This window comes from Balaenoptera musculus, chromosome 5 (assembly GCF_009873245.2).
Source record: "Balaenoptera musculus isolate JJ_BM4_2016_0621 chromosome 5, mBalMus1.pri.v3, whole genome shotgun sequence".
Taxonomy (NCBI): domain Eukaryota; kingdom Metazoa; phylum Chordata; class Mammalia; order Artiodactyla; family Balaenopteridae; genus Balaenoptera; species Balaenoptera musculus.
Genome location: NC_045789.1, coordinates 68,218,632 through 68,238,731, shown reverse-complemented (window position 1 = coordinate 68,238,731; position 20,100 = coordinate 68,218,632). Strand labels below are relative to the sequence as shown.

The 20,100-nt window shown below is 42.6% G+C and overlaps 1 protein-coding gene across 1 annotated transcript in view; it reads left to right on the top strand.

Annotated features, from left to right (window-relative positions):
* Window positions 1-17,115: 17,115 nt before the first annotated feature.
* The window catches only part of CWH43 (cell wall biogenesis 43 C-terminal homolog), a 51,373-nt gene continuing 48,388 nt past the window's right edge, over window positions 17,116-20,100 (top strand). The window contains 2 exon segments of the mRNA XM_036852858.1: window positions 17,116-17,270; window positions 18,884-19,075. Of these exon segments, the coding sequence (XP_036708753.1) occupies window positions 17,228-17,270; window positions 18,884-19,075 (235 nt within the window). The 5' untranslated portion in view covers window positions 17,116-17,227.

Sequence of the window (20,100 nt, the reverse complement as noted above, 5' to 3'; positions counted from 1 at the left end):
CAAAAAATTTTTTTTACTGTTGATAGTTGAGAAGAATTTCTCTCAACTTCACAATCCATTTGTAGTGTTGTGTGCATTTTAGGTTGGTGGTCAATTTGGGGGAAATTTCTATGATTCATGTATGAGATTTCAGGACATTTTCTAACTTTCTTGTACAATATGTAATCTTGAATACTCTTTGAAATTGATAGCACTTATTAACCAGTTTATCTCTATGTCCCCCTTGTAGTGGTATGATTTCTGTTATTTTTTTTTTTTAGATGGCAGCACTTCATGTCAAATTAGCACGATATCTAAATATTGTTCCAATTAAAGGTATTTTCGCTTCTCTCCCTTAATGGGATCATCAAACAATCCCAAAAACCAATTTATTACTTCTATTTGAAATTCGTCTCTTCCTCTTGATGAATTACTGCTTTTGGTATGATCTGAAATTTTTTGGTCACAATTTGCTTTTCAGTGTCAGACTAATTTCTCTTGGTTTCATTCTTCATAGTAACCACTTTTGTTTCATATTCCACTAATATTTTAATCTGAATTTTCTTTCAAAATGGTAACTATGTGAGGTGATGGGTGCGTTAGCTAACTTTATTGTGATAATCATTTCACTGTAGATATGTATATTACATCACCATGTCGTACACCTTAAATTTATACAGCTTGGTCAATTGTACCTCAATAACGTTGGAAAAAAATGTTTTCTTTCAGTTCTTTAATAAAATAAATGACAAGTCAAATGATGTTTGTTGCTTCTCATTTGTTTTACTGAAACTTTGCAAAACAACTTTCAAAACTGCAGCTGATACATTCCCCACTCTCCCCAATTTCTCCTCCGCAGGACCCATAACTGCCTGCAGTCACTCTAATGCCTTCGATATGAGGGAAATGTGATAGACAAGAAGTTGGAGTGGAAAGGGACAGCTATCTAAACCAACTGTGGTTAAAATATCTTACTTTTGAAAATTTTGTGTAAATGGATGATCACGTGAGCACAGTGCTGGGGCCCCTCGCAAGGGTCATTAGCTCCACGGGGACTCTTCCACATCCCACTGTAATCCCTTCTGTTTCCAGGAAGTGCCAGAGTTTGGGAACAACTCTGTATTACTTACTGATTCCTTTCTGCTGTTCCTGTCTGTGCAGAAAACTGTTTTAATTTAGATCAGGTGGATGGAAAGTCAGTCTAAAAGAGAGAAAATTCAGAATTAGGAAATATTTTTAAATGTACATTAAAAAAAATAGATCAACAATTATATTTGATGATTTCACCTCTCTCAATAATTGACAGAGCAAGTAGACAATCAGTAAGGATATAGTAAACTTGAACAACATTGTGAATAAACTTGTTCTAGGGAAAAAGTACTGTTTTAAAAATAATTTAAATAAAAAATAAAAGTCTTGTTGCTATAATCTGCTTTGTATTCTCAAATTTTATTGTCTCTTGGAAAGATCGATACTATTTCCATCTGACCAGCCAGTTTGCAAGTCTGGAAACAGGTATTGAGGCCCAAAGTGTTGGGTCTCAGATTCATTCTCTCCCAGGAGGCCCTGGGCTCCTTATGCAAATTCCTTCCATCCCTCCCTGGCAACCTACTTTGCATCCTAGAGACCTCCAGGAGGAACAGTGCCAGAATTCCTTCTGATACACCCTCTGCCCTCCTCCAATGTCTCCTGGACAATGCATCTATCTCATAAGTAAGAGGGACTGAGCAACTGATCTTTTCCAGGACAAACGTTACGCTGCAGCTTCCACCGCTGGACACAGGACCAGCTGGAACAACTGAACGTCTTTGCTCAGTGGGCCTCTTGTTTCAAGTTGGCCTTAGCAAGGTCCCCATCCCACAGACCACCCAGTGTACGCATGGTTAGTAATGCCACATGTGGCACCGACGTCTTGGCCTCTAGGGACACGTTTTAGGATAACACATCTGTCCTCTCATGCCACCTTACTCCAACTTCCCCCAGGAGATGCTGGTGGTTTGGGAAGGAGTTGTTGGCATACAACCCTCAGATCCTCCTCCTCCTTTCCTCTCTGGGATCGCTGCAGAAAGCACGTGTCACGTCCTGCAGTTGACCACCCAGTAAAAACTCTGCCTGGTGGGGTGAGGCCTGCGGTTTTCTAGGCCTGCCTGTGGCTGACTCCCTCAGTCTTGCACTATGTGCCAAGACACGGAAACTAAACTAATCAAGATACGGTTCCTTCCCAGGACATCTAGCAACTATGAAGATGTAAAAATTAATACGAACTTGCATATTGTGTTACACACCCAAATTAATACACACCCAAAACTGGGCGATCCCAACACTTTCCCAATTTATCTGCCCGCATAAATTATTCCACCTCTGGATAGTCATCCCACAGGACTACTCCTGACTTAATTGCATATAATGGCGTGGGTGGTACTGCAGAATGTTTTCTGTTTGCCTATTGGAATGGGAGAGAATAGACAGGGAGGTGAGGGAAGAGGAGGAGGGAGCAAACTGGAAACATTTCAAGCAGACTCTGGAGCTGAACTCGTTTTAACTTGCCAGGACGCTGTAGAGTACATCATCACACACGCCTCGTCCTGTTTGTGTTAAGTCAGTAAGCTTCACTTGAGCGTGTCCTAAGTGGCAGGTACATTTCACATTCTTTGTCCTTGGTTTCAAGGTCCCTTCATTAGGCCGCACTGGCATGTTTGGTGAAACTTCTGACCAAATGATTACTCCCTGAACCCCAAATACAACTTCACTTTTCCTGACTTTGTTCCTTTTCTAGATGCCACTGCATTTACCTGGAATGGACTTCCCCCAATTCCTGCCCTTTTTAATCTTCTCCATCCTCCCAAGCCCACCTGCCTTGGTCACCTTAGCAGATGTGAGCTTTTGCTCTGTGTAAGAAAGACCCATCCTTTGCTATTTCTGAATCTGTTTCCTTAGTGAGTTACCTGCAAAATTTTATTTTTTTCTCCAGTTTTCTCTAGTGGGGACCCTGAATTGGTTTCTCACAGTTCTGTCATGGCTGGAGTCTAACATATAATGACTTCACAGACACAGAAGCAATTTCTCATACTTCTCAAAAAAGACACACGTATGGATATCTGCTTGATTCATTTGTTCATGTATCTTGTTTCAGTTCAGATTATATACTTTTGGAGGGATGTATATTTTGTACCTTCTAAGATACTTATTTAACAACCGATGCTCAGTTAATGGCAGCAGAGAAGGAACACATTCTCCCTGAATTCTGGAAGACATAAATCAAAGAAGTCTACCATGAGCCCCCAAAGCTTTATCCTAAAATTTGTATGCATTTTACAATCCTGTCTGTAGCATACCCCTGTTTGTTTTAACATGAAAATGTTATGAACTGCTTATACTAGGTAAACTTAATGCTTTGAAAAGATGTGCCATATTGAATTTCTGAGTCTGTATATCCTCTGATCCACAGCTGCTCACCCCTGCTGTGTATTCCAGTTAAAAAAGCATGGCGACTAGAAGTTAAATAAATGTTTATGGGATGAATAAATGAATAAAAAATCTGATAACACTAATGGAAATTTTGTATTTAGGCAACTCCTTCCAGAAATTTATATATTGGGTCACAGTCTTCCAAGGGAGTTAACTCACCAGCAGGAGTATGATCTGTGTTTCTTTCAAGTCCGGCCAGCTAGTGCACAGATGCAATCATTCCTTACTATAATTAGCTTCACTTTACAGGTGGAAAAGTGGAGGCTTAGGCAGTAAACAAGCACCACAGTAGCCGTGAGTAAATAGACCATAACACCCCTGTCTCTCAGGGCACCCAGGCCAACTCCCTCCTGCAGGGGCCCCAAGCGCCCCCAGTTCAGGCCTTCACGTAGCACTTTTCATGCTGGGTTGAGATTACTTGAGCACTTCAGACTGCACCCGTGGGCCAAGAGCTCCTCCTTGCTGGGACTCTGTCTTGATCATCTCTGCGCACTCAGCTTCCCACATGGAGGGCTCCTAGGAAGTGTGAGAATGAATAAATAAAAATACGTAAATCCAAAAAACTGCTGAATGATTCTTGATTTTCCAGGCCTGTCTTCTAAGTAGGCCCTTGTGTTTTTAACTTGTGCTAAGAGTATAAGTCTAAATGAAAAAGAATCTAATGCTTACATTAGAACATGAACTCAATGTTTCTCAAGACTTTCTTTTTCTATTTTTACTATATTGAAAATGTTCACCCAAGCATATCTTCTTTACTCTGGGTTGATTCCCCTTCAACTCTTTGGGAAACCCTCGTGGACCAGGCCACAGGGATTGTTTTTGTCTCTGAGAACAGGCACTCCCTGCTTTGCTGCTGCAAGAACACAGCTTGGTTGTCTTCTGTGCGGAGGACTGACATGAATAGTCTTGGTCACCACTCTTACAGGAGCCCGAGTTAAATTGGCTTCAGATAGATACAAGGAAAATTCCTTGTTAACTATTTTATAGGTACAGATGGCAAATCTACAACTTATAATGGTTTTTAAAAACAGCTTAATTGAGATTTAGTTCACATACCGTGAAATTCACCTATTTATGCCAATCAATGGCTTTTGGTGTGTTCACAGGGTTGTGGAACGATCACCACCCTCAATTTTGGAACGTTTCCATCACCACAAAAAAGAAACCTCTAGCCTTTGGCTCCAACCCCAACCTCTCCCACCAGCCAGGGTGGGAGGTGGGCGGAGACTAGCCACAGGCACAGGGAGAAAGCTCTGCGGCAAGTACAAGAATCTACTTCGTATGAACATGAATTAGTAAAGATCACTGTGTTTTCAAGTGACAGAAATCCGAATCAAACTGGCTTGGGCAAAATGGAGCATTTTTTTTTTTTGAACATCTTTATTGGAGTATAATTGCTTTACAATGGTGTGTTAGTTTCTGCTGTATAACAGAGTGAATCAGCTATACATATACATATATCCCCATATCTCCACCTTCTTGCGTCTCCCTCCCTCCGACCCTCCCTATCCCACCCCTTTAGGTGGTCACAAAGCACTGAGCTGATCTCCCTGTGCTATGCGGCTGCTTCCCACTAGCTATCTGTTTTACATTTGGTAGTGTATATATGTCCATGCCGCTATCTCACTTTGTCCCAGCTTACCCTTCCCCCTCCCCGTGTACTCAAGTCCATTCTCTACATCTGCGTCTTTATTCCTATCCTGCCCCTAGGTTCTGCAGAACCATTTTTTTTTTTTTAAGATTCCATATATATGTGTTAGCATACGGTATTTGTTTTTCTCTTTCTGACTTACTTCACTCTGTGTGACAGTCTCTAGATCCATCCACCTCACTACAAATAACTCAATTTCGTTTCTTTTTATGGCTGAGTAATATCCATTGTATATATGTGTCACATATTCTTTATCCATTCATCTGTCGATGGACACTTAGGTTGCTTCCATGTCCCGGCTATTGTAAATAGTGCTGCAAAGAACATAGTGGTACATGACTCTTTTTGAATTATGGTTTTCTCAGGGTATATGCCCAGTAGTGGGATTGCTGGGTCATATGGTAGTTCTGTTTTTAGTTTTTTAAGGAACCTTCATACTGTTCTCCGTAGTGGCTGTATCAATTTACATTCCCACCAACAGTGCAAGAGGGTTCCCAAAATGGAGCGTTTTTTTAATGTTAGTTTTTAATTATTTTTATGTTTTAATCTTTATTTTATATTAGCGTATAGTTGATTTACAATGTTGTGTTAGTTTCAGGTGTACAGCAAAGTGAATCAGTTATCCATATACATATATCCACTCTTTTTAAGGTTCTTTTCCCATAAATGCCATTACAGAGTATTGAGTAGAGTTCCCTGTGCTATACAGTAGGTCCTTGTTGGTTATCTATTTTATATACAGTAGTGTGTATATGTTAATCGCAACCTCCTAAGGGAGCATTTATTGACTAACAGGATCCATGGACATTTGAGCAAGCAAACCATGGGAAGGGCACACAGGCAGCTGGCTCTTAGAAACAGATAGAACAAGGGACTTGAATGCTGCCAAGACTCTTCTTTCTCCTCTGCCCTTCTTTTCATTTTTTTCTCAATAAAACCATTTTCCTCCACACGGCAGGAAACAGCAGCATCTCCCCTGCCTCATGGCATGCCTCCACCGCCAAGGAACTTAAGAATCACCTGGAAGCCTAAAGCCACCAACACGGACAAATTCCCGTGGAAGGCAACCAGGCCAAACTTCAAAAATCATTATTGTTGGGCTTCCCTGGTGGCGCAGTGGTTGAGAATCTGCCTGCCAATGCAGGGGACACGGGTTCGAGCCCTGGTCTGGGAAGATCCCACATGCCGCGGAGCAACTAGGCCCGTGAGCCACAACTACTGAGCCTGTGCGTCTGGAGCCTGTGCTCCGCAACAAGAGAGGCCGCGATAGTGAGAGGCCCCGCGCACCGCGATGAAGAGTGGCCCCCGCTTGCCGCAACTAGAGAAAGCCCTCACAGAAACGAGGACCCAACACAGCCAAAAATAAATAAATAAATAAATAAATAAATTTTTCTAAAAAACCAAAAAATAAAAAATAAATAAAATGACATTTAAAAAAAAATCATTATTGTTTTGTGGGGTGGGTTTTCTTCTGGGGGATAGGATGATGTTGTGTTTCAAACTTAGAATAACCTATACAACAGAAAAGGTGGTTGATGACAGCCAACGTCTGGCTATAAATGAAAGATAGAAAGTAATACAAATTAAGAGGCATGTTTACTTCACACCATGTGCTTGAAATCCAATAATAGTCATGATGTAGATATAGAGGTACCATAAAATCTGTGGGAGGTATCATGAAAAGGTTAAAAACAAGGATAAAATAAGGATAGAATGTTAATGCAATCATATGGTGAAGTTCTGGTCAATGGGATGTAAGTAGAAGCAGTGTGTGCAGCTTTTAGGAAGTGTCCTTCAGGGGTGTCCTTTCTCTTTCTCCCTCCCCTTTCTTATTCTTGATGGTTTGAATGAGGATGCAAAGCCTGGCGCTGAAACAGTTATCTTGAATCGTGAAGTGGAATTTGTCTGTTGAGGACAGTGAGCAACATGATGGAAAGGGCCTGGGTTCCTAATGACCATGGGGCCACCATACCAGCCTGGGATTACTTATGCCAACGTTATTATAAGAGAGACAAAGCCTCAATCTTGTTCAAGCCACTGCTGTTCTGGAATTTCTGCCATACTTGGTCAAACCTTGGGATGAAAAATTGCAATAAAATGTTTCCTATTCTAATAATTTCTCAGTCTCAGTGGATTGTACTGACAGGGTAGGACAATGACATTTACGGGTAAAGCCTCAAAAAAAAAAACACCCTACTTCCTATGTGCTCTTTCTCAGAGAGTCACTGGAGGAAACCAATTAAGAGGAAGACATGGGATCCTGGCAATGGGGAGTCCAACACAGGAGACAGGTGGAAGCATCTCTCAAATGGGGCTGGAGGGAAGCTCCAGGACAACAGGTGTGCAGCCAGCCTGGAGAGCAACCTGTCTAGATTGTAGCACAAGAGTAGATTCTTCTCCATTATAGATTCTTTTCCATTATAGGTTATTATAAGATATTGAATATAGTTCCCTGTGCTATACAGTAGGACCTTGTTGTTTATTGATTCTATATATAATGGTTTGCATCTGCTCATCCCAAATGCCCACTCCATCCCTCCCCCACCCCCCTTGGCAATACAAGTCTGTTCTTTATGTCTGTGAGTCTGTTTCTGTTTCATAGATAGGTTCATTTGTGTTGTATTTTAGATTCTACATATGACTGATATCATATGATACTTGTCTATCTCTGTCTGATTTATTTCACTTGTATATATATATATTTTGGGTCCATCCATGTTGCTGCAAATGGCATGATTTCATTCTTTTTTACGGCTGAGTAGTATTCCATTGTATATACATACCACATCTTTTTTTTTTTTTTTTAATTGATTGATTGACTGCTATGTTGGGTCTTCGTTTCTGTGCTAGGGCTTTCTCCAGCTGTGGCGAGTGGGGGCCACTCTTCATCGCGGTGCGCGGGCCTCTCACTATCGCGGCCCCTCCCGTTGCAGGGCACAGGCTCCAGACGCGCAGGCTCAGTAGTTGTGGCTCACGGGCCTAGTTGCTCCGCGGCATGTGGGATCTTCCCAGACCAGGGCTCAAACCGTGTCCCCTGCATTAGCAGGCAGATTCTCGACCACTGAGCCACCAGGGAAGCCCCATACCACATCTTCTTTATCATTCATCTGTCAGTGGACATTTAGGTTGCTTCCTTGTGTTGGCTATTGTAATTAGTGCTGCTATGAACATTGGGGTGCATATATCTTTTCAAGTTAGAGTTTTATCCAAATATATGTCCAGGAGTGGGATTGCTGGATCATATGGTAACTCAGTTTTTAGTTTTTAAAGGGACCTCCATACTGTTCTCATAGTGGCTGCACCATTTTTCATTCCCACCAACAGTGTAGGAGGGTTCCCTTTTCTCCATACCCTTTCCAGCCTTTATTATTTGTAGACATTTTGATAGTGGCCATTCTGACTGGTGTGAGGTCCAAGGCCCCGCTCTTTTTTTATTTTATTTTCTGTGCTTCCTTTTATTTTATTTTTTTCTCTTTTTTTTTTAAATTGGAGTATAATTGCTTTATATCGTTGTGTTAGTTGCTGCTGTATAACAAAGTGAATCAGCTATACGTATACATATATCCCCATATCTCCTCCCTCTTGGGTCTCCCTCCCACCCTCCCTATCCCACCCCTCTAGGTGGTCACAAAGCACTGAGCTGATCTCCCTGTCCTATGTGGCTGCTTCCCACTAGCTATCTATTTTACATTTGGTAGTGTATATATGTCAGTGCAAGGCCCCACCCTTAATAATTGTATTATGCTCCTCACTTTGCCAGTTCAAAAGAATGTGGTGATTCCACCTGTAACTTTAGTTAAAAATCTGACAGAGGACTCTGGGAGTTGAGGAGACTGGCTCCCTGCCTGTACTGATTTCCCTAGATGGTGTTTACTGAACAAATATTCATTCGGGGCAGCATAACAGTTCCTAGAGGAGAAATCAGTTCAAGCACCACACTCATATTTTGTAACCTGAGTATTCCTCTTTCTCTCTTTCCTGTGCCCAGAGGGGCATAGGATGAATGCTCAAAGGCATTCCCTTTAATTTGTATACCCCCTTAGCCTCTGGGAAAAACACTGGATATGGGTGTCTTGGTCAGGGCAATGTTAGTTCTGTAATGAATAAATCCCAACACTTCCGTGCCTCAATCACACAGGGCAGCCCGAGGCCTGTGTCCTAGTCAAAGGGCTAGCTCTCCTCCTTGCAGTCATCCAAGGACATAGGCTCCCTTCCTCTTGTGGCTCAGCCTTTCCCTAGCCTCCCTGTCATGAGCAGAAGGGGAGAGGTGGGGAGAAAGACAGCACTCTTTAGCCTGCTTGTCTGGTAGTGACACACATCACTTGGTCACCTTCCATTGGTGACAGCTGGTCACCTAAGACCCCATGGAGATGGCAGGGGAGCTGAGAAATGCAGCCCCTGGCTGGCAGCTCCTTTCCAGTAGCAACTCTATTGCACGGACAGAGAAGGATGAGCAGGGATGTTTGGTAGAGAGTTAACCTTCTCTGCCATAGGGAGCGTCCACGTTTTCCCATTCAAGGAAAGACACTTACCTGTCCACATTGGAGAGAGGCAGGCAAAGAGTACTCCTCCATTTCCTCATGGCTGCAGGTGGAAATCTGATGATGGCAAGCAAAACCCAGTGCCTTATAAATAGATAAATGGATAAAGAAGATGTGGCACATATATACAATGGAATATGACTCAGCCATAAAAAGAAATGAAATTGAGTTATTTGTAGTGAGGTGGATGGACCTAGAGTCTGTCATACAGAGTGAAGTAAGTCAGAAAGAGAAAAACAAATACCGTATGCTAACACATATATATGGAATCTAAAAAAAAAAAAAAAGGTCATGAAGAACCTAGGGGCAAGATGGGAATAAAGACGCAGATCCACTAGAGAATGGACTTGAGGACACAGGGAGGGGGAAGGGTAAGCTGGGACAAAGTGAGAGAGTGGTGGTGTATATATGGACATATATACACTACCAAATGTAAAATAGATAGCTAGTGGGAAGCAGTCGCATAGCACAGGGAGATCAGCTCGGTGCTTTGTCACCACCTAGAGGGGTGGGATAGGGAGGGTGGGAGGGAGACGCAAGAGGGAGGGGATATGGGGATATATGTATACGTATAGCTGATTCACTTTGTTATAAAGCAGAAACTAACACACCATTGTAAAGCAATTATACTCCAATAAAAATGTTAAGAAAAATAATTGATGTTAAGTATTAAAAATAGATATGTATACAAAAAAAAAACCAACAAAAAACCCAGTGCCTTGAAGACTTTGGCTAAAGCAGAGCCAGAGACCACCAGCTTCTTAGAGAAGTTCATTACTTTTTTCATTTTATTGAAGACAAGTAACCTCTCTCTCTTTTTTTGATATTTTTTTTTTCTAATTTTATCTTTTTAATTGAAGTATAGTTAATTTATGTCATGTTAGTTTCAGGTGTACAGCACAGTGATTCAGTTATATATATAAATATATATGTGTGTGTGTATATATATATATATATATATTCTTTTTCAGATTCTTTTCCCTTATAGATTATTACAAAACATTGAGTATAGTTCCCTGTGCTATACAATAGGTCCTTGTTGGTTATCTGTTTTATATACAGTAGTGTGTATATGTTAATCCCAATCTCCTAATAACCTCTCTTTTGCATAGACTCTATGGAAAAAAAAAGATGTTCATGTTTTCTAGGTAGGGAGCCTATCCATTTGAATATTACCTTAAACAAAGCTGCCTAAGTATCCATCAAAAGGGGAACGGTTAAGTAAATTAGATATAACCATGCTATGAAATAATAAGGAGCCAGTAAAAATCACATTGCACAAGACAGTTTATCAGCATGAGAAAATATCCGTAATGTATTAGGTAAAGAAAGCAGGGAACCAAAGATAATTAAATAACTACTAATCAATGACTAACTAAAATTAAGTGAACTAACAGAACTATACGTTCTTCTTTTTTAAAAAAGAGGGTTGGGGCTTCCCTGGTGGCGCAGTGGTTGGGAATCCGCCTGCCAATAGTAGTGAGACACGGGTTCGTGTCTCTCTCCTGAGACACGGGTTCGAGCCCTGGTCCAGGAAGATCCCACATGCCACAGAGCAGCTAAACCCATGCGCTACAACTACGGAAGTCCGCACATCCTAGAGCCGGTGCTCTGAAGCGGGAGAAGCCAGCGCAGTGAGAAGCCTGAGCACCACAATGAAGAGTAGCCCCTGCTCTCTGCAACTAGAGAAAGCCCGCATGCAGCAACGAAGACCCAACACAGCCATAAATGAATGAATGAATGAATGAATGAATGAATAAAAGCATTTATAAAAAAGAGGGTTGTAATAGATTACATTATTGTTCAAAAACACTTTCCGCCTCCTTTGTATACACTCTGTCCCATTGAGGTCGGCTTGGTCACTGAGTTTGCCATGTGGGTGGAAGTGATGTGGTCCTTCCAGGAGACCCGCAGGCAGGCAGTGCTCCTGAGTCCCAGATGCACGATGATGGAGAGTGGCTGCCGCCGACCCACCACGGACATGTGATGCGAGCAAGAAATAAACATCTGTCATCGTAAAACGCGAACTGAGCTTATCCTTAGGTGGCAGAGGTGCTTTTGAAAAAATTAACAAACAGAATTGAGAGGTCGAAGTAACGTGAATGGGTTTCTCCTTATTTCACCGCTTCAAAGAAAAACATTTCTGTTTTTTGCTAGATCAGAACATCTTTATTATACTGTAAAAAGTATTATCTCCTAGTAGAGATTCTTGTCTTCTGATAAAAAGAAAAATAATCTCATTATGTTCTTTTCTTTTTTTTTAAACTTTTTTTGGGTTTATTTATTTATTTATTTAGTTATTTATTTATGGCTGTGTTGGGTCTTCGTTTCTGTGCGAGGGCTTTCTCCAGTTGCGGCAAGTGAGGGCCACTCTTCATCGCGGTGCGCGGGCCTCTCACCATCGCGGCCTCCCTTGTTGCGGAGCACAGGCTCCAGACGCGCAGGCTCAGTAATTGTGGCTCATGTGGGATCTTCCCAGACCAGGACTCGAACCCGTGTCCCCTGCATTGGCAGGCAGATTCTCAACCACTGCGCCACCAGGGAAGCCCCTCATTATGTTCTGATTGAACTTGATGTGTTCATGCCCCAAGAAATAGGGGAGGCAGAAAGAAACAGTGGGCAGTGCCATAATGGGCTTCATTCATTTCCATGCAAAATAAGAATGCAAATGACAATTTGAGGTCAAAGAAGAGATTCTGACACAAATGAAAAGGCCATGGCCTCTGGGCTTCCCTGGTGGTGCAGTGGTTGAGAATCCACCTGCCAATGCAGGGGACACGGGTTCGAGCCCTGGTCTGGGAAGATCCCACATGCCGCGGAGCAACTGGGCCCGTGAGCCACAACTACTGAGCCTGCGCATCTGGAGCCTGTGCTCTGCAACAAGAGAGGCCGCAATAGTGAGAGGCCCGCGCACCGCGATGAAGAGTGGCCCCCACTCGCCGCAACTACAGAAAGCCCTTGCACACAAACGAAGACCCAACACAGTCAAAAATAAATAAATAAATAAATAAATTTATTAAAAAAAAAAAAAAAGGCCATGGCCTTTGAAATTAAATTGAAACCAGGCAGATTGTAAATACAAAAACTGAGGTAGCAGCAGTGAATTTACATATAATGGTTGCATTCACAGAGCAGGGCAAAGCAAATGATGCTGTTATCAGTTATGCAAGTAACTCCTATCCTGTATGTGATGAGTAAAAATTATACAGTACCAGTAATTAAATAGCAATGAAATTCAATGGAGAACAAGGGAATTAAAAGTTCATAAGAGCATTCTATTTGACTTATGATATTTGGGAATGAAATTAAAAGCAACTTCATAGTTAACTGACTATAGAGACAATAATAATTCAGACTTACAAGCTACAAAGGAAAGGATCAGGAGCCATGATAAAATTTCTCACAATGTGCCCTGGAGGGACAAAATGATAAATCAGAATAATTGTTATTATTTTTAAAAATATTTATTTATTTATTTATTTTACTTTTGGCTGCATTGGGTCTTAGTTGAGGCATGTGGGATCTTTCGTTTCGACGTGCAGCCTCTTTGTTGTGGCGAGAGGGCTTCTCTCTAGTTGTGGTGCGCGAGCTCCAGAGCGCGTGGGCTCTGTAGTTGCTGTGCGCGGGCTTAGCTGCCCCGCGGCATGTGGGATCCTAATTTCCCAACCAGGGATCGAATCCTAATTTCCCAACCAGGGATCGAACTCACTTCCCCTGCATTGGAAGGCAGATTCTTAACCACTGGACCACCAGGGAAGTCCGCAGAGTAATTATTGTAAACTAAAACATTATTATCCCTTTGTAGAAGGGGAGGGGAAAAAAACCTCTGGTGAGATTTCCCCTTGCATCCTGAGTGACATTCTTTTTTTTTTTTTTTTAATTTATTTATTTATTTATTTATTTTTGGCTGTGTTGGGTCTTCGTTTCTGTGCGAGGGCTTTCTCCAGTTGCGGAAAGCGGGGGCCACTCTTCATCGCGGTGCGCGGGCCTCTCACTATTGCGGCCTCTCTTGTTGCGGAGCACAGGCTCCAGACGCGCAGGCTCAGTAGTTGTGGCTCACGGGCCTAGTTGCTCCGCGGCATGTGGGATCTTCCCAGACCAGGGCTCGAACCCGTGTCCCCTGCATTAGCAGGCGGACTCTCAACCACTGCACCACCAGGGAAGCCCCCTGAGTGACATTCTTGTCTCCGCAGTTGGAAAAGAGAATAAGTTAGAGAAAGCCTAGAGAAGGCAATGATCTCAGATGGAGATGGATGGTGGAGAGGCTATTGATGTAATTGCCAAACATGTACTTACCTACCATATGCTTAGCACAAGGCCAATATGATGTATAAAGTAGATTTTTATAACAGAAATGACAGCTGCTCACCAAAACTTGGTTTCTTTCCTTTCTGGGCTCACAGCTAGACAGCATTTTCCAGACTCCCTTGCAGTTAGTTGTGATCAAAGTATTAAAGAGAAAAAAAAAAAAACCCTACTAAGACAAAAATTGAGCTCTGGGTGGAAAACACACTGCATACTTAGTAGAAGGAAAGCTTTTCTTAGCACTTAGCTTTGAAAAGGGACAAACTTTGAAGAGCACCTACTAAGTATACAGAGCACAGAATGAGATGCTTTTCACACGGGTGCATGGAAAAGAAATATATTTGGGCAAAGAGGAAGGAAAATGCAGTGTCTGATGTTTTCAGTCACTGAAGTCTATCACACAGTGAAGAATGCCTGATATAAATGACTGGAATCCAGTCAAAACATTTTTACAAGGTATAACTAGAATGAATTGTATTTTAAAAATTGTCTTATTGAGATATAATTCACACCCCATATAATTCACCCATTCAACATGTGCAATGCAATGTTTTTAGTATATTCACAAAACGGTGCAACCATTGCCACAATCTAATTTTAGAACATTTTCATTCCCCCTTGTATACCCACTCATTAATTCCCTTTCCCTCACTACCCGTCCCCTCAGCCCTAAGCAACCACTCATCTACTCTTGGTCACTACAAACTTGCCTATTCAGAACATTTCATATAAATGAAATCATACAATATGTGATTTATTTTGTGACTGGCTTCTTTCACTTAGCACAGTGTTTTTGAGGTTCATCTATGTCGTAGCATGTATCGGTACTCCATTACTTTTTATTGCTGGATGACATTCTATTGTGTGTATTTACCACATTTTGTTTATCCATTTATTTGTTGTTGCACATTTGGGTTGTTTCCACTTTTGGCCGTTGTGAATAATGTTACTATGAATATTTGTGCACAAATTCTCTATGTTTTCATTTCTCTTGGGTATATACTCCTAGGAGTAGAATTGATCGGTCATATGGTAACTCTGTTTAATCATTTGAAGAACTACCAGATTGTTTTCCAAAGTGGCTACACCATTTTACATTCCCATCAGCAATGTAGGAGTTTTCCACTTTTCCCACATCTTTGCCAACCCCTGTTATTATCTGACTTTTTTGATTATAGCCATCTTAGTGAGTGTGAAGTAGTTTCTCATTGTGGTTTTGATTTGTATTTCCCTAATGAAATGATATTGAATATATTTTCCTGAATATACTTTGCTTATTGGCTACTTGTAGATGTGCTTTGGAAAAAGGCTTATCAAATCCTTTGTTCATCTTTAAAGTGGATATTACTGAGTTGTAATTTTATTTTATATTATTTATTTTTTAAAATAATTTTTATTTATTAATTTTTGGCTGCATTGGGTCTTTGTTGCCGTGCACGGGCTTTCTCTAGTTGTGGTGAGCAAGGGCTACTCTTTTTTGAGGTGCACGGGCTTCTCATTGTGGTGGCTTCTCTTGTTGAGGAGCACAGGCTCTAGGCGCATGGGCTTCAGTAGTTGTGGCATGTGGGCTCAGTAGTTGTGGTGCACAGGCTTCGTTGCTCCACGGCATGTGGGATCTTCTTGGACCAGGGCTCGAACCCGTGTCCCCTGCATTGGCAGGCAGATTCTTAACCACTGTGCCACCAGGGAAGTCCCTGAGTTGTAATTTTTTAAAATATATATTCCAGATACCAGTTCCTTACCAGATGTATAATTATAAAATATTTTCTCCCATTCTGTGCATTGTCTTTTCACTTTCTTGGACTGTGTCCTTTGAAGCACAAAAGCTTTTAGTTTTGATGAAGTCCAATTTATTTATTATTTATTTTGTCATTTGTGCTTTTGCTGTTGTATCTAAGAATCCATAGCCTAACTAAAGATCATGAAGAGTTACTCCTATGTTTTAAGATTTTTATAGTTTCATCTCTTACATTTAAGTCTTTGATCTATTTTGAGTTAATTTTTGTATATGGTATGAGATTTGGGGGGGGGGGTGTCCGATTTACCCTTTTTCCCGTGGAATTTCAATTGTTCTAAATCCGTTTGTTGAGAAGACCACCCCTTCCCTCATGTAATTGTTTTGGCAAGCTTGTTGAAAATCATTTGCGCCTAAATGAGAGGGTTTATTTCCGGACTCTCAATTCTATTCAATTGATCTCTATCTGGTGACAATGAGTACTAGCAAGTAATTAAGCGATTTGGAACTCTTTGCTCAAAACTGCTCTTAACTGATTCTTACACTTTTAGGCAATCCATCATTGTTTGTTTAATTTCAGAGCAAACCTTCCGAAAGTGGTAAATGAAAAACTGTTCCAAAAAAATTAAAGCGAATTAAAATAAATTGAGAAGGTTCTAAAAAAGTTCAAAACATCCTGGGGTGTGGTAATATTTGAGTGAGAAATAATTGGCCTAGTTTACTCGCTCTATTGTTAGTTAGAACGTCTCTCCCTTTCTCCTCAGGGACGGGCACTCTCAAAGATCATTATCCATAAAGTGGAGGAAGGCAGAATTTCCACTGCCATCACTGGTTTTCTCTCCTCTGGCCAAGTGTTGCGACGTCTCTGAAAGCCATAGAAAATTCTGTAATCTCTAGAATTTTTCAACCGCCTTCCCAGAATGAGATTTGTTTACTACCAAAGCTGAGAAGGAGAAGCGCACACCTGGCCATCGCAGGTGCCCGCTCGCCCGAGAGCGTCGCCCAGGCCTTAGGAAAGCCAAGGTCCTGTTCGCACCTGCTCGCCGAAGGCGCTAGAGCCCCTGGCAGCTCAGGCTCCCCACCTGCGTCTAAGCCTTCCCCTCGCAACGCGCCCCTGGGCCTCGTTTAAAGGGCACCGCGGGTGCAGAGTTGCAATGATGCCGTCCTCTTGGGCGCTCGCAGCGCGCCATCCCCGGGGCTGCCCTGCCAGCGAGCCCGGCCACCTGGTTTCTTCTGGGCGGCAGGTCGGAGGCCCCCGGGTCCCGCTTGCTGCGCGGTGGCGTCGGCGGAGGCGGTGGCGCGGGATCGCGGGCCGCTCAGAGGCTGTGGGGCCGGGCGGGCGGCGCTGGATGGGACGGGGCGGGGCCAGCGGGCCCCACCCTCGCCTGGGCGCGGCTTGCGGGTCGGCGGGCAGCCAGGCGGGCGGCTGCAGACTCAAAGAGAGCCGGAGGCGTGGACGCCGACCCCGGAGGACTCGGCGGCCGGCGCGGGGCGGCGGGTGTGCGGGCCGCGCGGCTTCCCTCGGCGGCGCCGCTCCGGGCCTCGGCCATGCCCTCGCCGTGGAGAGAAGTGCCCCTGGAGAGCCTCCTGGGTAAGCCGAGGCCGCCCGCCGCGCATTCGCCGGTCCGCTCCCCCGGCCCTGCCCGGAGCCGCGGTGCTCGGCCGGGTTGGCTGAGCTCCCAGAGGGAGGAACGCGCGCTCGGTGCCCGGAATAGAAATGCTTATCGTCCCCTGGCAACTTCTGCTGCTGGAGGAATTGAGAGAGAGAGAGCCCCCACGCCACCCTGGTGTTGCGCCCAAGGGGCCCGACTTCTTCACCTGTCGGCCTTGAACCGCGAAGCTGGTACCAACCCCGAGTCCCCTCACCCGAGATCTTTAAGTTTAACTGAATAAATTTCAGCAACGAACTTTACCTTTCAGAAGGAAAGGGGCACCCGTTTCCCCCGGTAGCTGTAGGTGAGCACTCAGCGTGGTGGCTGCCGCCTGGGTTGACCCCTCACAAGTGACCTTGGGTAGTGGCTGCACATTTGAGCATTTGGCGGGAAACGTCGAACTCGAGTCCCATGTGCTCACTTAGCAGCTTTGCAGAATAGAAAGTCCCAAGAACAATTATTGTTGTAATATTGTCCGAGTTGTATGGTTGAAATCAGAATTCCCAGACAAACGTTTAGGAGATTGCTAGCGTCTCGCTGTTCACGATGAAGGGGAGGGGTGCCTTCCTAAGAACTTGATTTTCTGGGAGCTGGTAATGCTCGGGCTGGGGGGCGGGGCTCATTTTTTGGCCTAGTCTGTATCTCACAAGTACACGATGTAAAGCGAATTACATTCAGTGAGTACCTAGGGTGCTAGGTACTGTGTGTACTTTATCTTTTTAAATCTTAATAGCTTTGCGAGGTGGTTAAAAGTACTGCTTTCGGTGGTTAAGGATGGTTTGGAACCCGACCGCTCAGTTTTAAGTTCACTCTGCCATTTGCCACTTTTGTGACCTTAGGCAATTACTTAACTTTCTGAGTCTAAGGAGTTTTTGTTGTTTGATTTTGCATATGTAAGAGGGGAGTAGAAATAGTGTCAATTTCATAGGATGCGGAAGAAGAGAGAAGATCGGAGTGAATACTTAGCACAGAGCCTAGCACATGGTAACTGCCCATTGGTTAATTATCATCATTGTAGAAGATTACAGTCAGTAGTTGGCAGCTGTGAAAGTAACGTCAAATCTGGGTTTTCCACTACCCTACACTGTCTCCTAGGGTTAGGTTTAAAATAGTCTGCTCACAAGAAAATGATTATTTCCTAACTAACGTGCCTTTGGCTGTAGTCTGGAGTGGGAGGAAGGAGTTCTGCCGTTTGTTGCTCTTTTTGATTTTCACGCTATTTCTCATTAAAGAAGGGTCGATTTAGTTAAGGAAATTTTATCAATCAGGGTCCTGACAGGAAACCAGATTTAACCTAGATGGTCCAAATGAAGAGCCTTTAATAAAGGGACTACCTACCTACGGGAGGTATGAACGAGGTTAAAGGGACAAGCAAGGGATGTTGAGCCATTCTCATTCTGGGCCTGACAGGAAAGGGGAGGAATTCTGTTACTGGAACCCAGATAAGGCCAGGGTCATGAAGGAGGGCGGCGAGCGGGAGCAGTTTTAGTGGCGGGAAGGGCTACTGTTTGAAACAATGAGAAAGTTACACTTTCTCTCTCTTTTCCCCTAGGATATGTTTCTTGGTCTCTCTGCGATGGCCTGGGACCGATGATCTATTACTTTCCCCTGCAAACACTAGAACTCACTGGGCTTGAAGCTTTTGCCATAGCATTTCTTTCTCCATTATTCCTCACAATTACTCCTGTCTGGAAATCGGTTCACAAGAAGTGGATGGTAGCCCTGTTGCGGATAATTACCGTTGGTAAGATTTAAAAGTGATTCCTTAAGGTTTCTTTTTTTTTTTTTTAGTTAAAAATCAAGTGAAAATATGTAGACTGTTCTTTGAATGCTAAATGATTAAATAAAAAATAAAAGATTTCTCTTTCTCTTACTACTACCTTGCAGAGTTTTAGTAGAATTGGAAGTCTAGACCAAGAGTCAGCATGTTTACATGTTTAACTTTTCCGTCAGATTGGAAGGGCTTAAGGATCACCGAGATGAAGAGGGGAAAGATACCTTGGAGAACAGCTTAACTCTTGAACATATTTTTGTTCTTTTTTCCAACTATGACACAAAACTCCGAAGCCATTAAAAAGTTGTTAAATGATACTGCCTAAAAATATGAAAATTATGCATGATGAACACCGTATGAAGCAAAGGCAATCAACAGATTAGGACAGCTATTGCAGCTCTTCCAGTCAGAGGGCTAATTTCATTAATATATGGAGTTCTTATAAATCAATAATAAAAAAGGACCAATAGTTCAATAGAAGCGAAAGCAAAGGATATGATCAGTTTACTGGAAAGGAAATATAACTGGTTCTTAAAAAGATACTAAAATATATAGAATACAAATCATACACACACACACATATATTCATAGACAGTCTCACATATCAGGTTGGCAAAGAACAAACTCTGACAACACTGTTGTAAGCGTGGGAAAGCAGGCACTTACGCATTGCTGGCAGAGCTGTAAATTGTCACAACTTCTGCAAAGGATCGGTTAGCATTGTTTATCAAAAGGACAAATATGTATCTTTCACTCAGCAATCCCACTTCTGGGAGTATATCCTATAGATAAACTCACATATGTGTAAAATGATAAAAATAAAAGGTTCTTTAATCATTGCAGCAATGTTTATAATAATAATGTTAGAAATAACCTATATGTCATCTAAATGGGATAGGTTAGGTTAAATAAGTTATGGTTATGAAACTTGGAGTACTATAGAATACTATGCAGCTATATTAAAGAATGAGAACATTTATGTAAGGAAATGGAAT